The 17,813-nt window shown below is 37.5% G+C and overlaps 1 protein-coding gene across 1 annotated transcript in view; it reads left to right on the top strand.

Moving 5' to 3' along the window:
- Positions 1-15,314: 15,314 nt before the first annotated feature.
- Positions 15,315-17,813, top strand: part of LOC126161551 (cysteine sulfinic acid decarboxylase-like) — a 128,575-nt gene continuing 126,076 nt past the window's right edge. Inside the window, exon 1 of the mRNA XM_049917489.1 lies at positions 15,315-15,629. Within this exon, the coding sequence (XP_049773446.1) occupies positions 15,352-15,629 (278 nt within the window). The 5' untranslated portion in view covers positions 15,315-15,351. The remainder of the gene's footprint in view (positions 15,630-17,813) is intronic.

Genomic DNA, 17,813 nt, shown 5'->3' with positions numbered 1-17,813 from the left:
CTCTCTCTCTCTCTCTCTCTCTCTCTCTCTTGAAATAAATAGAATTCAGTCAAGTTTCAGCTGATGTTGTTGCTACCTGTTTTGTAGTAGTATGAGCAAAGTAGAAATCATTGTCCTCTTGCTGAATGCAAAAATGCTTCACAGAAAACTGCGGACATTGTTTATCATCGATTTCCAAAAGACAGAGAACTACATCACAAATGGGTGTCATGCTCTTAAAGAACTAATAAATATAATGCAAGGATTTGAGGAAAGTGACAGATTAAAATTTGAAATACAACTGCTGAGGAAGGAAAACCACACTTTGAAAAGAAATAATAAGATTCTGAACCCAAGTGTTCAAAGTGTGTGGCAGAAGTAAATAGATGTGCTGCTTCTCCAATAAAACAACAAATTAGAGATCATGTAAATAGCATTTTGTCTCTGTATTTCACATCAGGTCAGATTTGATCTTGTTAAAAATAAACAGCGAGTTAAGGGGGGCCCGAACAATATCGCTTTCTTAACTGAAACTTGTACCTACTTGTGGAAAAAGAACTATCCTTTTCCTTGCCGATTAACACATCAGAAATGGACGAAGCAATTCAAGTGCAGACTTGGAATTCTAAAAACAGTGGTGCCCTTACGAAAGATTAGATACAACACACTAAAACGCTTCCTTGAGGTTTGTTCTAACATGCATTGTGAAGAAATAGCAATGCCTGCTGCCATCCAGAAGAGTTTAATGATGTTGGTAAACTCTACATTTGGAATATGGGAGCCTTGTAAATCTTGACATTCAGGCTTAACTAAGATTCTTTGGTTTTTTTTTTTTTTTTTTTTTTTTCTGAAATCCATTGCCTGTGCACATTTTACAACAGCCTAACACCTTTCGAAATGAGAAATAGAATGCAGCTTCTAATATTAGCTGTAAATACTGACAACATCCCCTTGCCATTAAACCGAGCGAGGTGGCGCAGTGGTTAGCACACTGGACTTGCATTCGGGAGGACGACGGTTCAATCCCGTCTCCGGCCATCCTGATTTAGGTTTTCCGTGATTTCCCTAAATCGCTTCAGGCAAATGCCGGGATGGTTCCTTTGAAAGGGCACGGCCGATTTCATTCCCCATCCTTCCCTCACCCGAGCTTGCGCTCCGTCTCTAATGACCTCGTTGTCGACGGGATGTTAAACACTAATCTCCTCCTCCTCCTCCTTCCCTTGCCATTAAATACATCTGTTATAGGTGGTGCCAATGAGGTACTGTCAGATGTTTCTCCAACAGAAGAAGCTGAACAGGGCTTCATAAAGATAACCATACCTTGTTGTCTATTAACTTAACTAGAAATATGACAGCTGATATGGATTATACTAATTTCAGGCTACAAGAACTAGATCTGTTGCAGTTTCCTAATGATGAACCACCAATCAATGATCATTGCAAATCCCAAGATGGACTGAAATGTTGTGCAGGTTATGTAGCTTTTAAATGCAAGCACATCGACAGTTCCTTGGGTTCAGCACCAGAAAAACTTCATCTGGATTCAAATTACATCGTTGCTAATAGCTGGGTCCTTGTAACATCTACAGGTGGGCTCACTTCTCATTCAGCTGACTAGTTCAGTAAAATAAAGGAGTTTGAAGTAATATTTTGCAGTGTTCATGGGTGACAAGTTAAGGAATGATGCAAAAGCTAATTTCTGCATAACTGCAAAGTTTCCTGAAATGCATCACAAATTGATTTCTCTTTTCGTAAGGACAATGGATCTTTATTAGAATAATGCATCAGAACTCAAAAGCTAAAACAGAAATCATAAAAAAAACCTGGCCACAAAGAAATATCATCAAAGGTTTGCGTCATCTTCGGCCTGAGCTACAGTGAGAATTTATGGACGCTGTAACATGTTCTATGTTTAATATTTAAGTCCTTGAAGATGGCTATTGTGATAACACACAAGTGTTAATGTCCTATAATTTTAGGTGGAAGCGGTGCTTAATAATGTGTGTCAGCACTTAGCGACACACAGTTCATGAGGCTGGTGTTACTATCTCACAGTAGAAGTATTCCCAGTGATGTCATAGGATTTAGTCAATAACAGTGTGACCAGTTGGAATGGGCTACCTTGCTTTTAGTAACAATTAAGAAGTTGCACATGTGCAGTAGAGACTGAAAACTCTTTAGATCGGCCATTATTCAAATGAACTTAGTTAAGAGTCCACCCAGAATACCATGCGTAATAGATGTGCAGACAGCAGGGCACACATGGGGAGAACAGTAGTCGCGGAGGCTGCTGGCAGCTGTAGGGGAAATGCCATTCTAAACTGAAGCCTACACTCAAGTTTTTTGTATATATTAAGCTGCTGGATGGCTAGTTAAAAACATATGTCGTCTCTGCTGTGGTTAGAATCGGCAAAGAATGGCACCAAAGATGTAGCGATTTATTTTGGCATTGCTTGTTAACTATTTTTAACTATCAGAAAAGTGCCACAAGTGGCGAATATTGAGTAAAATCTGTACATTTCTCTTGCTGCCATGTTAAAATTTGCTTGTTATGCCAAAACACAGCAAAATTTACACAATCTCACATCGTTAACATGTTGTGCAGGTGCAACTGCCAGACAGTTCTGAAACAGTGGTTTGTTAAGTGTATTAAGTGAGTGGCAGAAATGCGTGCTACACAAGGTCCATCCACAGCAATGTTATTCCACTTTTTTTTTCCTTTGTACCCCCTCGTACAATGTAGTAAAAGATAGATTTCTACTTACTACAAAAATAAGACACTAAGTTGCAGACAGGCACAATTAAAAGACACATATATAAACTTTTGGCCACAGTCCTCATCAGTAAAAGAGAAACACACACCATTTGTTCACAAGAGCAAGCACACCTCATGCACACATAACCGCGAAATTGTTTCAAGAAAGTGTTAATCATATAAATGAGAGCTGTAACACTACTGCACTTCCATCAGAAGAAAAACATGCCAAGAACCATCCATAGCTAAGACAGTTGTAGGCCTGCAAAATCCTTATGTACCAAATGATCCAGAAGACATGGAAGCTGTCACTGCATGCCCAGCTGCACCAATAGGAATAACAACAACAACAACAGTAGTAGAAATAGAAACGCCAACAACAGAAGAAGAGGAAGCAACTGCATCCCCACCTGTACTCACAACAGCAGCAGCAGTAGAAGACACAGAAACACCACCAACGGAATAAGAGGAAACAGCTGCTGGTGAAATGTGTTACGTAATAAGCAGGCGAAAAACAGTGCCTCCATCCCACCTGAAAGATTTTTTAATGTCAAGCACAAAGAGGAGGAAACCACCACAATAAGTAGAACCAAATTTTTAACTCTATTTTGCCAAAATATACAAACCATAAAGAATAAAGTTCAACAACTAGAATTAGAATTGCATAAACTAGAGAGTACCATTGTGTGTATTACTGAACATTGGAGTAAGGAAAATGAAATTACATACTTTGCATTAACATCTTATAACCTGGCCCACTCCTATAATAGAATTTCCATGAAAGGTGGAGGTTCATGTATTTATGTGAAAAAAGGCATAACATTTAAAATTAGAAAAGATCATGTAGCATTAAGTGAAGACAAACATTTTGAACTATCAGCAGTTGAAATAACAGAAAAAAACTTGTCAAAAAAATTAATTGTATTTTGTATATATAGATCCCCCAGTGGTAATATGGACATTTTTTTCTCTCAAAATTCAATCAGAGCTTAGAAAAGGTAACTTGTCCAAAAATGAACATTCTCATATGTGGGAATTTAAACATCAATTTAATGAAATCAGATGATCTTAGTAGTACCTACGTGAACATTCTCTGCAGCTATGGCATAACATCACTTGTTAATTGTCCAACTAGAGTGACCAAACAATCTTCCTCAATAACAGGCCATGTAGCAACAGACATAGAAAGAAAGCACTGCCACTTACTTGTTCAAAATCTAGGCCTATCAGATCATCTCTGTCAGGTATTAAAAGCAAATATTTGTGTAGAAAAGTCTGCTAAATTGAATACATGCAAGAGGGTCTTCTCAAAATCAAACGTATGTCATTTCTCATCTCAGTTACAACATGGATGGTGGGAGGAAGTGTATGCAGAAACTAATGTAAATAAAATGTTTAATAAGTTCATGACAATATTTAAACTAAAATTTGAGGAAGCATTCCCCAAAACACAGCATTCAATTGGAGAAACAAATAAAAATAAATGGGTGACCAGAGGTATCAAAAAATCCTCTGAAACCCTAAGGTATATCACGTACATCAAAAATAGAATGACCCAGCTTTTTTTTAGAGTTCTGCAAAAATTACAGGAGAACTTACAGAAAAGTATTGCTAACTGCAAAAAAACTTACAAATGGCAAAACATTACTGAGGGCAGATAACAAAAGTAAAGCAATCTGGAACATAATTAAAGAGGAGACAGCAAATTGACAAAAAAATTGGGAAACACACATTAAAAGCAAAGATGTTGAAAACAGCAACCAAAGGAACTAGCAAACTTTGTGAATGAATACTTTGGTGGGACTGCTGAGAAATTGCAAGATAAATTTCCAGACCTATTTCTATGCCAACAGGACCAGCCACCACATTCAATGGTGCTCTTTCCGACAACAGAGCAAGAGGTGGCACAGGTGATACACTACATAAAGAATAAAAAAATCCACAGTGTTAGATGATATCCCAGTCAGTGTGCTAAAGAAATGTACACACAACATAAGAACCCCATTAACAATAATAATTAATGAATCTTTCACATCTAGCTGCTTTCCTGAATACCTGAAACAAGCAAAAGTAATACCAGTACTAAAAAATGGCGATGCAGAAAATGTAGAAAACCACGGACCAATTTCCTTGTTATCTTCTATTTCCAAAATAATAGAAACCATAATGAGAAACGGACTAATGAACTACCTAGAAAATTTTAACCTTCTCTGCAATGAACAATTTGGTTTCAGGCCCACAAAAAGCACACTGATAGCTATAGCACAGTTTACGAAAGTCGTACTAGAAGCATTAGACAAGGGTAAGAATGCAACTGGCATTTTGTTGGATTATTCAAAGGCTTTTGATGCAGCTGACCAAAGAATTTTATTACACAAATTAGAACTGTTCGGAATAAGGGGTACAGCAAAGCAATGGTTTAAATCACATCTGGAAAACAGGGTGCAAAGAGTTGAAATCTCACATATTTGCAAAAGATTGATAGTAAAACACTTATCTGATCCAATGTATATTAATATAGGTGTCCCCCAGGGAAGTGTACTGGGCCCAATCCTCTTCCTTAGACATATAAATGATTTCCACAGAGTGTCAGGCATGGAGAAAAATACTATTTGCTGATAACAGCACTGTAGTGATTACAGTCAAAAGTTCAACACTGTTAACAGAAAAATCCAATGAAGCTCTCAGAGACATACACAACTGGTCACTAAAGAATAAAGTAACTGTAAATGTCAAAAAGACAAATTGTATAAACATCCAACTAAATAAAAAACCCATTGACATTACACTGAAGTAAACAATGAGGTACTTGATTGTGTAACAGACAGCAAATTATTGAGGATAAATGCAGACTGTCAGTTAAAATGGACAAGGCATGTGAGAATTTTAGCAAAGAGGCTACCTTCAGCATGTTACGCCCTGCGAATCCTTGCACCAATGTGCAATATTTCATCCCTCAAAGTAGCCTACTTTGGGTATATGCATTCGGTCCCCAGTTATGGGATAATGTTTTGGAGGATAAGTGCTGGAAACATACAAACTACTTTCAAGATACAGAAAAGAGCTGTTTGAATAGTAACAAATAGCAGTAACAGGGCTCACTGTATAGAGTTGTTCAAAAAGTTAGAAATTCTGACAGTTCCGTGTGAATATATTTATCAAAACATAATGTATATAAGGAAAAACATTAATCTGTATACCACAAACAGCACAATTTACGACCATGGAACCAAATCCAGACACTGTTTACATCTAAACAGAAGAAACAAGTCAAAAACTCAAAATAGTGTATTATATCATGGTATTAAATTGTACAACGGATTACCACTAGAAATAAAAGATGTAAATGATCCCCACATCTTAAGTCAAAGGCTAAAAAAATATTTACTAGATAATAGCTATTACACTGCAGCTGAATATTTAAAATAACTATAGACTAATGTCCATGAACATTGTACTGCGTAACAAATTTAACTTGACGTGATTAGAAAAGTAGAAGTAAGTATAGGAGCTGTATATACTGTAAAGAGACATGTTTATTTTATAAGAAATATTGTACAAACATTTGACGACATCCATGCAATGTATATTGTTCTATGGATGAATAATCAATCAATCAATCAATCAGTTGGTGATTATGTGTGCTTACTTGTCTGAATGAATGACGTGTGTTTCTCTTGTGCCTGTCTGCAGCTTAGCGTGTTATCTTTATGGTAAGTAGCAATCTATCTTTTCCTTCATTGTTGATATTCCTATGTAGAGTTTCAATTGTTTCTTTGATACCTGTGTTATATATAAATGCATATATAATGCATAAAGGGGAAACATTATTGGCAAAAAGTTCTTGACCGATTTACCTCAATTTTTGTCATAATACTCTAATGAACATTTGGACACACAGGCAACATACAGGGTGAAAAGTATTTAAACCGACAAACTCTGGGAGGCTGTAGGGACATAAAAACAAATATTTTTCCCTAATGTCATTTTTTCCTGTGAGGTTTATTTAAACCGGTGGTGGCCGTATTACGCTCTTCAGTTGTTAGAGGGTGTATTATGCTCTTCAGTTGTAGGGAACTGCTGTCCACCAGTGTAGTAGTGAATTTCTCTGTTTACTAATGGAGCTATACACCTGTAGTGAGTACACTGATATGGTTGGTGCATACTACGTAGCGCACCACAACGGACGAGCTGCACAGCGGGTTGATCAACAACAATATCCTAATCGCCATATCCTGCATCATACGACCTTTGCTGCTGTGTACCAATGTCTGTGTGAGGCTGGGTCATTTAGCAGATTACCTGGACAGGGACGCCATCGCGCGGTAAGAACACTGCAATTTGAGGAAGCTGTCTTGCAGCATGTGGAGCGGGATCCTTCAATCAGCACTTGTGCAGTTGCATGTAATATGGGTATGAATCAGACGAATGTAAGAACAGTGCTTTGAGAGCAATTGTTACATCCATTCCACTTACAGTGTGTCAACAACCTGGAACCAGTTGATTATCCACCCAGAGCACAGTTTTTGCAATGGTACCTGGAACAGTGTGAAATGCATCCTACATTTCCATCCTCTGTGTTGTTTACCGATGAAGCAATGTTCGGGTGCGATGGAGTCTTCAACATGCACAATTTGCATGTTTGGAGTGAGGGTAACCCACATGCCACAGTTATTAGCGCTCATCAAGTGGCTCTGAGCGCTATGGGACTCAACTGCTGTGGTCATAAGTCCTCTAGAACATAGAACTACTTAAACCTAACTAACCTAAGGACATCACACACATCCATGCCCGAGGCAGGATTCGAACCTGCGACCGTAGCGGTCGGGGGGTTCCAGACTGTAGCGCCTTTAACCACTCGGCCACTCCGGCCGGCCTCATCAAGTGCGGTTCTTCATTACTGTGCAGGTCGGTGTTGTTGGGGACTGTTTAACTGGGCCATATTTGCTACCTAGGCCATTAAATGGCAGGCACTATTACAATTTTCTCACCAGAGCATTGGCAGAATTGCTAGAAGACGTCCCGTTCCCTACAAGACAACGAATGTGGTTCCAATATGACAGGGCGCCGGCACATTTCAGTCATTGTGTGCATCGATTCCTGGACCGACGGTTCCCAGAAATGTGGATTGGCAGAGGTGGTCCTGTACCATGGCAATCAATCCACAGATATGTCCCCTCTGGACTTTTTTGTGTGGGGAGAGATGCACAACCTTGTTTACGCAACCCCTGTTGCATCAGAAGAGGATCTGGTTGCCCGGATAGTAGCAGTAGCAGGAACAATTCAGGATACTCCTGGGGTTTTTGCCCGTGTCAGACAGAACATGATCTGATGGTGTTACCTTTGTTTACATGTCAATAGAGGCATTTTTGAAAATCTACAGTAATTGAAATTGGGTTGTGTTAATGTGTTGTCTCTTGGTCATAAAAAAATGGATAAATGTCTGTTGGTTTAATTAATTTGCCACCAGAGAAACCTTCCTCTACTGGTTTAAATACTCCTCATAGGAAAAAATGACATTCGGAAAAAATATTTGTTTTGATGTCCCCTACAGCCTCCCAGAGTTTGTCGGTTTAAATACTTTTCACCCTGTATATTTTAAATGTATATTGTACATAAATATGTATGTAATACACATGGGCAAAACATTGTTAGCAAATACACTCCTGGAAATTGAAATAAGAACACCGTGAATTCATTGTTCCAGGAAGGGGAAACTTTATTGACACATTCCTGGGGTCAGATACATCACATGATCACACTGACAGAACCACAGGCACATAGACACAGGAAACAGAGCATGCACAATGTCGGCACTAGTACAGTGTATATCCACCTTTCGCAGCAATGCAGGCTGCTATTCTCCCATGGAGACGATCGTAGAGATGCTGGATGTAGTCCTGTGGAACGGCTTGCCATGCCATTTCCACCTGGCGCCTCACTTGGACCAGCGTTCGTGCTGGACGTGCAGACCGCATGAGACGACGCTTCATCCAGTCCCAAACATGCTCAATGGGGGACAGATCCGGAGATCTTGCTGGCCAGGGTAGTTGACTTACACCTTCTAGAGCACGTTGGGTGGCACGGGATACATGCGGACGTGCATTGTCCTGTTGGAACAGCAAGTTCCCTTGCCGGTCTAGGAATGGTAGAACGATGGGTTCGATGACGGTTTGGATGTACCGTGCACTATTCAGTGTCCCCTCGACGATCACCAGTGGTGTACGGCCAGTGTAGGAGATCGCTCCCCACACCATGATGCCGGGTGTTGGCCCTGTGTGCCTCGGTCGTATGCAGTCCTGATTGTGGCGCTCACCTGCACGTTGCCAAACACGCATACGACCATCATTGGCACCAAGGCAGAAGCGACTCTCATCGCTGAAGACGACACGTCTCCATTCGTCCCTCCATTCACGCCTGTCGCGACATCACTGGAGGTGGGCTGCACGATGTTGGGGCGTGAGCGGAAGACGGCCTAATGGTGTGCGGGACCGTAGCCCAGCTTCATGGAGATGGTTGCGAATGGTCCTTGCCGATACCCCAGGAGCAACAGTGTCCCTAATTTGCTGGGAAGTGGTGGTGCGGTCCCCTACGGCACTGCGTAGGATCCTACGGTCTTGGCGAGCATCCGTGCGTCGCTGCGGTCCGGTCCCAGGTCGACGGGCACGTGCACCTTCCGCCGACCACTGGCGACAACATCAATGTACTGTGGAGACCTCACGCCCCACGTGTTGAGCAATTCGGCGGTACGTCCACCCGGCCTCCCGCATGCCCACTATACGCCCTCGCTCAAAGTCCGTCAACTGCACATACGGTTCACGTCCACGCTGTCGCGACATGCTACCAGTGTTAAAGACTGCGATGGAGCTCCGTATGCCACGGCAAACTGGCTGACACTGACGGCGGCGGTGCACAAATGCTGCGCAGCTAGCGCCATTCGAAGGCCAACACCGCGGTTCCTGGTGTGTCCGCTGTGCCGTGCGTGTGATCATTGCTTGTACAGCCCTCTCGCAGTGTCCGGAGCAAGTATGGTGGGTCTGACACACCGGTGTCAATGTGTTCTTTTTTCCATTTCCAGGAGTGTATCTCGAAAATTTCTTGACCAATTTATTTCCTATTTGTACATGATACTCCAATAAAACTTCAGAGCAACATAGCATAAATATTTTTAAAAAATAAAAGTGCTGCACTGTGAATATGTGTGGTTTTGTTTTCTTTCCCACAGTCAGTTTTAACTTAGATACCACACCATTTTAATCATTAGACAGATTGTTTCTTCCACATATATTCTTTCTCCTTGTATGTCATTTTAAACAAAAATTGTGTACACAATAGTGTATTGTTTTGTTTACTTTGTCACAGTCAGTTTCAAAAGGAATGTAGGGTTAATGTCTTACCAACTTTTAATTAGAATGCTGCTATGGAATCTGAATCATCGAAAACTTTGTGGTCCTACCCACTCAGCAATTAAAACTATGAGAAATACTTTAATTGAAGTTATTATCCTCACAGATCCAGCACCCCTCGTGTTAATTATCCCTACCATTTTACCCATTCATTTTAAGTGACTTCATTTCCCACTCAAGATTTTGTTTGCAATAACAATAAACAACGCTCAGGGTCAGGGGGAAAGAGGGAAAGGGGAGATGAACAGAGTATGGCAGGGGTAGAAAATGGCCTGTTAAACGGAGGAGGGAGGAGGAGGAGGAGATGGTCAAAGAAAGAGGGGGGAGGGGGGGAGGAGGTGGCAGACAGAGAGAGAGAAAGAGGGGGGAGAAGATTAGGAAGTATTTACAATCACCGTATGTATTTAGCAATTGCAAAGCTTTGTTGGGTTTGCAAGTTACATATAAATACATGTATTGGATCAGCAATTAACAATTACCACTTATCTTTCTTTTATTTCTTTTCTCATCTTTCCTTAAAATAGAGACATCAGCTCATGCAATTCTAACATCAGCATTAGCCTTCATAAATCAGGATATGATGATTCAGTATTCTGAATGGTAGTTCAGGAAAATTCTGCCCAAAGATTTAAGTAGTTTCACTGTCACTATAAAACTGGTAGGTTATGAATTCTTTAATTGAACTTAAAAAGAAAGTATTGTAAGCAGTATGCCTTACACTTCAGAAACTATATAAGTTGCCTCTGATTTGGCACTCATTTCCCTAGTCCTTTGTTGACACAAGTTAAGCCACTCCAGAAAGCAGAGAAGGTCTTCTTTGAAATGAGACATTTCTGTGTGACACAATCAGTTTGACATTACGTCAACATTTGATCTGTAATTATTTTGTGCCAACCAGTAACTGTAATTATTTTGTGCCAACCAATTAAGATGAACAAGCAAACTGGTTAACTTTTGAAACAGTCTGCTTTACTCAATGTATGAACTTATGTGTGACAAAAATATCCAGGAGCTGATAGTGTTGCTGTTTTGTATAACTAACATATTTAGTTGAGAATAATAGAAAGACTTCAATAAGAGTACTAATGAGTAAGCCTGACAGCAGTTAGCACATAAATTCAGTATCCAATTTCATTACAGTGGAATTGGTACATTGACTGTGGATGTCCCTTACTTTAGAAAAAAATAATTCAAAAATCCTATTGTGTTGTATTGAGAGAATGGATACCAAGCTCCTTGATCAAAACAACTGGCACATAGTCATGGAAAAGTTTCACTGAGTTCGGTGTAAGGTTATACACTCCACCATGAAGATTCGTTATCTTCTTTGAAAATAACATTTGGGTAGTACTTAAATAACATCAGATACTTGCACTATGTCAAAATACTAGTACGTAGGTGGAATATACATTGGCCATCTGACAGCATCCAAAAGACAATAATAGAGACTGACTTTATGGCTCAAGCACAACTTACTTTTATACAAAAGAAAGCAATCGAATACATTATTGACTGTAAGATTTACAAAATAACAATTGAAAGTCACAAGATGATTTTAGTTAGTTGCAACAAAAAATGTGCTTATATTGCCCTACATGTTCTGATATTCAATTTGGAAATGTTCTTGTAATTTTATATAAAATTTCAAAGAATTTCCAGTACAACTATTTGAAGTACATTTAAGTTAATTGCAAACAAATCACTTTGAATAAAATACCATTAACAGTATTTTGGTTCGCTCTCAAGTAGAACTACCATTTTAAATGATCATAATGAACAAATACTGTAACTTTTCAGAAATAAGGGATAGGTAAATTTTTAAGAATATATTCATATAGTGAAATATCAAAGACGTGTTATTAACAAATGACTTATTCCCCTTAGTTGCTAGTATGAATTCGGGAGTATATTAATGTGAAGTTTAATGTGAAACAGAAAACTCGTTTGCAGTAATTTTTAAAGGGCAGTTTACTTATGGAACTGGGCATAGGCATAACAATATAAAATCCAGAAAGTTAAAAATTCAAGCTAAAATGACCTCTTCAGAAGATGATGACATGAGGAAGGATTTTCAGATAGGGATGGGAATGTAGTCCCATTTCAGTGTGAAGCCGTATGACTTTATTTTTTGGAATTTAAAACATTGTCCTACTTATTCCTGCTGAAGTGGTCAACTAGATGGCAAGGGAGCAACTGATGCTTTATTGTTGAAGTTGCTGTACCAAGCTTTAATACTATTGGAGTTATGTTAAAAGCAGCATAAGTTCTTAATCTAGAAAAGACTTCTCAGAGCCCATGTGTGCACCATGCTTATCTTTATTACTAAACAACTAACCTGTGGGGTGAGAAGGGGGGGGGGGGGCGAGTGGACATGGTCACCTTGTTAATCTTTCATATAATTATTGACAGAATTTAAAATGCTATCATAATCTGCTCATTAAGAAATGAAGCAAGTATTACAATTAGAAACTGTGTATATCTCTTGATGCAACATAGCTCACAGCATGCAGAAATACACAGGCTATATTCATCCAGTACTTGAGAATGAAAGGACTTAGCAACTTCCAACAAACTAGACACACAATTTCAAACTATATGAAACGTTTTCTCACTGCCAGCCCCTGCAAAATAATGAAAGAACAAACTTTTATCACTTACTACATCTTTACTATTCATGTAGTAAAACTTCAGCACCAGGCATGATGTTTTAATTTATTGCTTGTTTACTACTAACTCCATTCGCAACACATTTTGCGGACAGTACCCAGATGTGCTACTGAACTTACCTTCAAAATCATATCATTGTATGATGCAGAGTTCAGGAGAGATGACATAAATATTGAGAAGTGTGAAAACTAGCTTTTGCTTGAAATGGAGTGCAAATTACCCACATTATACCTGTCCAGTATTTAATAAAGAGAGCATTTAATGACTTCCAACAAAACTGAAATATAATTTTGTGTTTACATTCTTAAGGTCAAGTATTTAAACATTATCAAATTACAAATACTTTAACTTTACATTTACTTTTTCAGTATTTCTCAATTTCTTTGCTGAAGTCTGTGGACAGCTATTTCAATACTTGTACTGCAATTGAAATTGCTCTTTGTATGCTAATAAAATAAGCTAAGTGTATATGAGAATAATTTTGATGTCTTAGCTAGTAGTCTTTTGTATTGTAAATCATTTGGACAAAATTTCATTTCTTACCACAGATAGCATAGAAGTTTACATTCATTTGAATTATAATTGAGTATACATAGAGATTTCAGGTTCCTATAAAATGTTTCATTAAATACATACAGAATATTCTTGTTCCATGCTATAAGAATTAAGAAAGTTGCAAGAGGACATCATCACAGGAGATAAAAGTAAGAAAGAGAACAGGGGCCAGGTAGAAAGGCAACAACAATAATTTATTTCGCACTGTGACCAAAACAAGATACTTGTTGGAAAGCTGTTTGTCAGCTCTGGAGCTCATAAACATTGGTGCTAGAGTGGAGAATATTAACTGTTTGGTGATGCAAAAAAAGTACTGTCTGTATGGATTTACATGCTGTCCTATGCTTCATTTGTAGGCATTGTTATCATTGAGGAGAGGTTGTAACCATTCCTGTCATTTAGTTGATGATTTTGTTTTTCACTAAGCAATAAAGTTTTGCCATTTTCTATGTTGTCTGCTTTACATTCCACAATTTACTACACCAGTGTTTTAAATGGCATGCTTTATGACTAACTGATTCCGAATTCCACCATATGTGAAGTTAATGCATTGTAACACTCAAGGAATGGAGTGCTAGCAGAGTATTTCTTGAGAGAGATTGCAGGTTCTATGACTCAACATTTGTGGGAATACACAATGATCTGTGGAATTTTTAATAGTGTGGTCAGTTTAATAAAATGAAACCATCTCTTAAGTTCACGATGTTGTAACTGTGAATACTTAATAATATGACAATATTTCTGTCCAAATGCTTGGCTATTTATGAGATTTGTAAGAACAGCATTGTTTTTGTCATGGAAACGTATTTTTCAATAATACATGAATAGATGCATAACCTTATGGTACAGAATTGTTTAAGGAACTGTCAGCTGATGTAAGATTAGAAGTTTTGAACATTTGTACATTGGTGAAGAAGTCAGTAACTTGCTTTAGTAATGACAGTGTATAAAGTTCGTGTAAATTTCTTGGCTGTGGAACTGAAAATGCTTGTTAGTTTACTGTAGCAGAATTTACAAAGTACCAGTATAACAAACCTCCATCTTTAAACTTTTGTTATTTGTTGTGCGAAGTGTGTGCTTGTGTGTTTTTACAGAAGCCCACTGCAGTGTGTAGACAACAAACAGAAGGCTGTGCCTAGGAAAGCATCAGGTTTTTTGTGGAGTAAAGTGACATAATTTGTTATAGCATTAATAATTGTTTATATTTGATATTTCAATTAGAAAAACTGCCTAATAAATACTCCATTGCTAACAAATTGGTGCTCGTTCTAAATTTCAGAAGGTGCTCTTTCAAACTAGAATTTGCAACACATTGTGGATGTATATCCCAGTTTTAAATTAAAATAACGAAAATCTAATTTAGTAGGTCAAAGGCTGTGCCTGAATGCAAGATATGCACACATTTTAATTAGTATTAGCAGCCTAAAAAGGGGACACTACAGTTTTTTATATAATTGTAGTGCAGAAAAAAGATCAGTTAGGCATCAATTGTGTGTTGTATATTATTCCTGTATAAGATACAGTTTGCCATTTGGATCCAATAATTTCATTTAAGAATTCTTTATCCATCCCACTAACAGTGATACAAATTGGTGTAAAATTTCACATTGAATATCTGTGCCAGTATATGTGCAAAATCGTTTTGTATGTTTGTGGAGAAGATACATCTGGTATGTCAACGTGATTATCAGGTAACAGACTGTATTGTATTAACTTATCATTCTGCAGAAACTTCACTGTGCTCCAAAGAAGAGAATAACTATTGCAAGCTTGTCTATGGACAGTGCAACTTTCTTGCTGCCCAGAACATATTTTACAAATGGGGTTAAGGTTAATGAGGATGTGCAACCTAGTTAACTGGGTGGAGTCTTTATTGGCAGTCAGCTTTTATGCCTGACCTGTTGCTAATGAGGAAGCAGCAGACACCAGTGCACAGGGGACTATATAACCATTGTCAGGACATGCAGACCCCTCCAGTCTTTTGCCACTATGTCTGAATGGTTTAGAACACTACCAGTGGAGAGTATACATGGCCCTTTCTTGCTGCAGTTAGTGGAACATTTACTGAAAGAGGCAGTTTTTGGTGGTACTAGAAGAGAGGAACCAGTTGTGAGGTGGCGAGATCCACAGCGACTTCGTGACATACTTCATCTTACTCCTACAGATAAACCTGCTTCACATGAAGAACTGCTTCAGGATGTGGCTGATATTGTGAGATTCAGCACCAAGACTGGGCACCCATACTTCATTAATCAACTGTATTCTGGGTCAGTAAATATATCCATAAAATTTCATTTCTTCATTATCATTCAGTAGTGATATTTACAAAAAACATCAAGCTTTTGGGAGATACTTGTTCTTCATTGTTATAGTAGTATTCTCACCTTTAGGGAATGATTGAAATATTTCAGATAATCTTATATAAGATAATTTGTCAAGAAGAGACTATGAATTGCAGGAGAAAGAATAACTCTGATATCACTCCTAATATAAAATTTTATTTATTTATTCTTTGACTTATGTTCATGATCCAGATGCAGCAAATATAAAATATCAAAATACTGTTCTACATTGTATTTTTACTACCTTTATTGTTAAGTTTGTAATTAAGACATGATTGATGATGACAATATAATAATTTTTTGTAGAAACATTTTATTTAATTAAATATTCCAGGTATAAGATTAAAGAAAACCACATGCACAGAAAAATCCAGACCCCCTGATGCTTAGTTTCAGGAGTGACCCACCCCATTTAAGAGTCATATTTCTCCTACTACATGATAAACATGTCCGCAGCTCGTGGTCTCATGGTAGCATTCTTGCTTCCTGAGCACGGGGTTCTGGGTTCAATTCCTGGTGAGGTCAGGGATTTTCACCTGCCTCAAGATGACTGGGTGTTGTTGTGTCACCTTCATCATTATCATTCATCCTCATTATGGTCAGAGGAAGGCAATGGCAAACCATCTCCATTAGGACCCTGCCTAGTATGACGACGCAGGTCTCCCGTGTCGTTTTCCTACATTCTGTCAGGGATTCATCATCATAAAAAATATATTGCCTTCTTTCTAAGTTTTGTGATTCAGAAAATATTAGTATCAAAATTTGTCTTTCATAATCATTCTAATTCTAGAATGCAAGCATTTCAAAAATCTAATTTTACCATCTTGTAGCACTAATTTTTCTTCATTCAAAAATTTATACTTTTTCTAGAAAATTCTTCGCAGGCTTTATGAGAAAACATGGGAGAAATTTCACACCTAAAAGTTCACTCAGAAAATACAAAATTGTGTTAATTCAATTCAATTTATTATCATTCATTTTATCATATATATGATATAGGAATTGTCATATAGAAAGAAAGAGAGAGAGAGAGCATGATTTATATTTTTAACAATTAAGGGAAGAAAATAAACATTTTGTTAGTTACACTTTACATTTTTTGTCTACTTTTTACATGAAAGATGAAAAAAAAAATTACAAGGTTTATACAAAGAAAAATTCAATAAGTGGAATAACATTTTCTTAATTACACTTTAATATTTTTGTTAATTAAAATTCACATATTTTGTCTTCTATTTACATGCAAGTTGGAAAAAAAACGACGGATTATGCAAAAAAAAAAAAAAAAAAAAAAAAAAAAAAAAAAAAAAAAAAAAATCAAAAGATGAGCACTATCTGTTTAGATAGCAAAGAAATTCATCAACGTTATAGAAACTCTGACCTAATAGTAGCCTCTTTAATTCTTTTTTAAATTATGTAAGTTTTGTATGCTTTTTATTTCTTTTGGTAAGGTGTTGAACATTATTTTGGGTAGATAAATCACACTATTTTGGTACAGGTATTTTGAATGTATGTTTCTATGGAAATTGTGCCTGTTTCTGGTCTGATAGTTGTGTACTTCGCTGTTTAGAGAAGAGAATTTTTGATTTGACTTTAGGAAACATACTGATTCATAGATGAATAAACTAGGGAGGGTCAAAATTTTCAACTCCTTAAAGAGTCCTCTACATGAATCTCTGCAGGCAACACCCTTCAGAATACGAATAGCTCTCTTTTGGAGCTTAAAACAACTTTTTGTGAAACATTTGTTCCCCAAAATATAATACCATATCTTAGATTACTATGAATGTAAGAGTAGTAGGCACATAGTACTGTTTCAAAATTGCAGTTTTCTTTAAGTTTTCTGAATATATAACAGTATTTACTAAGTTTTTTATTCAATAGTTCAACATGTAATCCCATCTCAAGTTATTGTCCAGCCATACACCTAAAAATTTTGTAAAAGAAGTTTGTTCTATCAGACATTTCCCAATCTCTACTCTTACATTATTTTTTACTTTGTTCCTTATGTGTCTTAAGTTCATCCAAGTGGTTTTTCTGTCATTTGTAATTAAGTAATTGTCCTTGAACCATTCAGCTGCCTCATTCATTGCTGAAGCTATTTTTTCT

This window comes from Schistocerca cancellata, chromosome 1, assembly GCF_023864275.1.
Source record: "Schistocerca cancellata isolate TAMUIC-IGC-003103 chromosome 1, iqSchCanc2.1, whole genome shotgun sequence".
NCBI lineage: Eukaryota > Metazoa > Arthropoda > Insecta > Orthoptera > Acrididae > Schistocerca > Schistocerca cancellata.
Note: the sequence above shows the minus strand (reverse complement) of the source record. Positions and strands in the feature narration are given on the sequence as shown.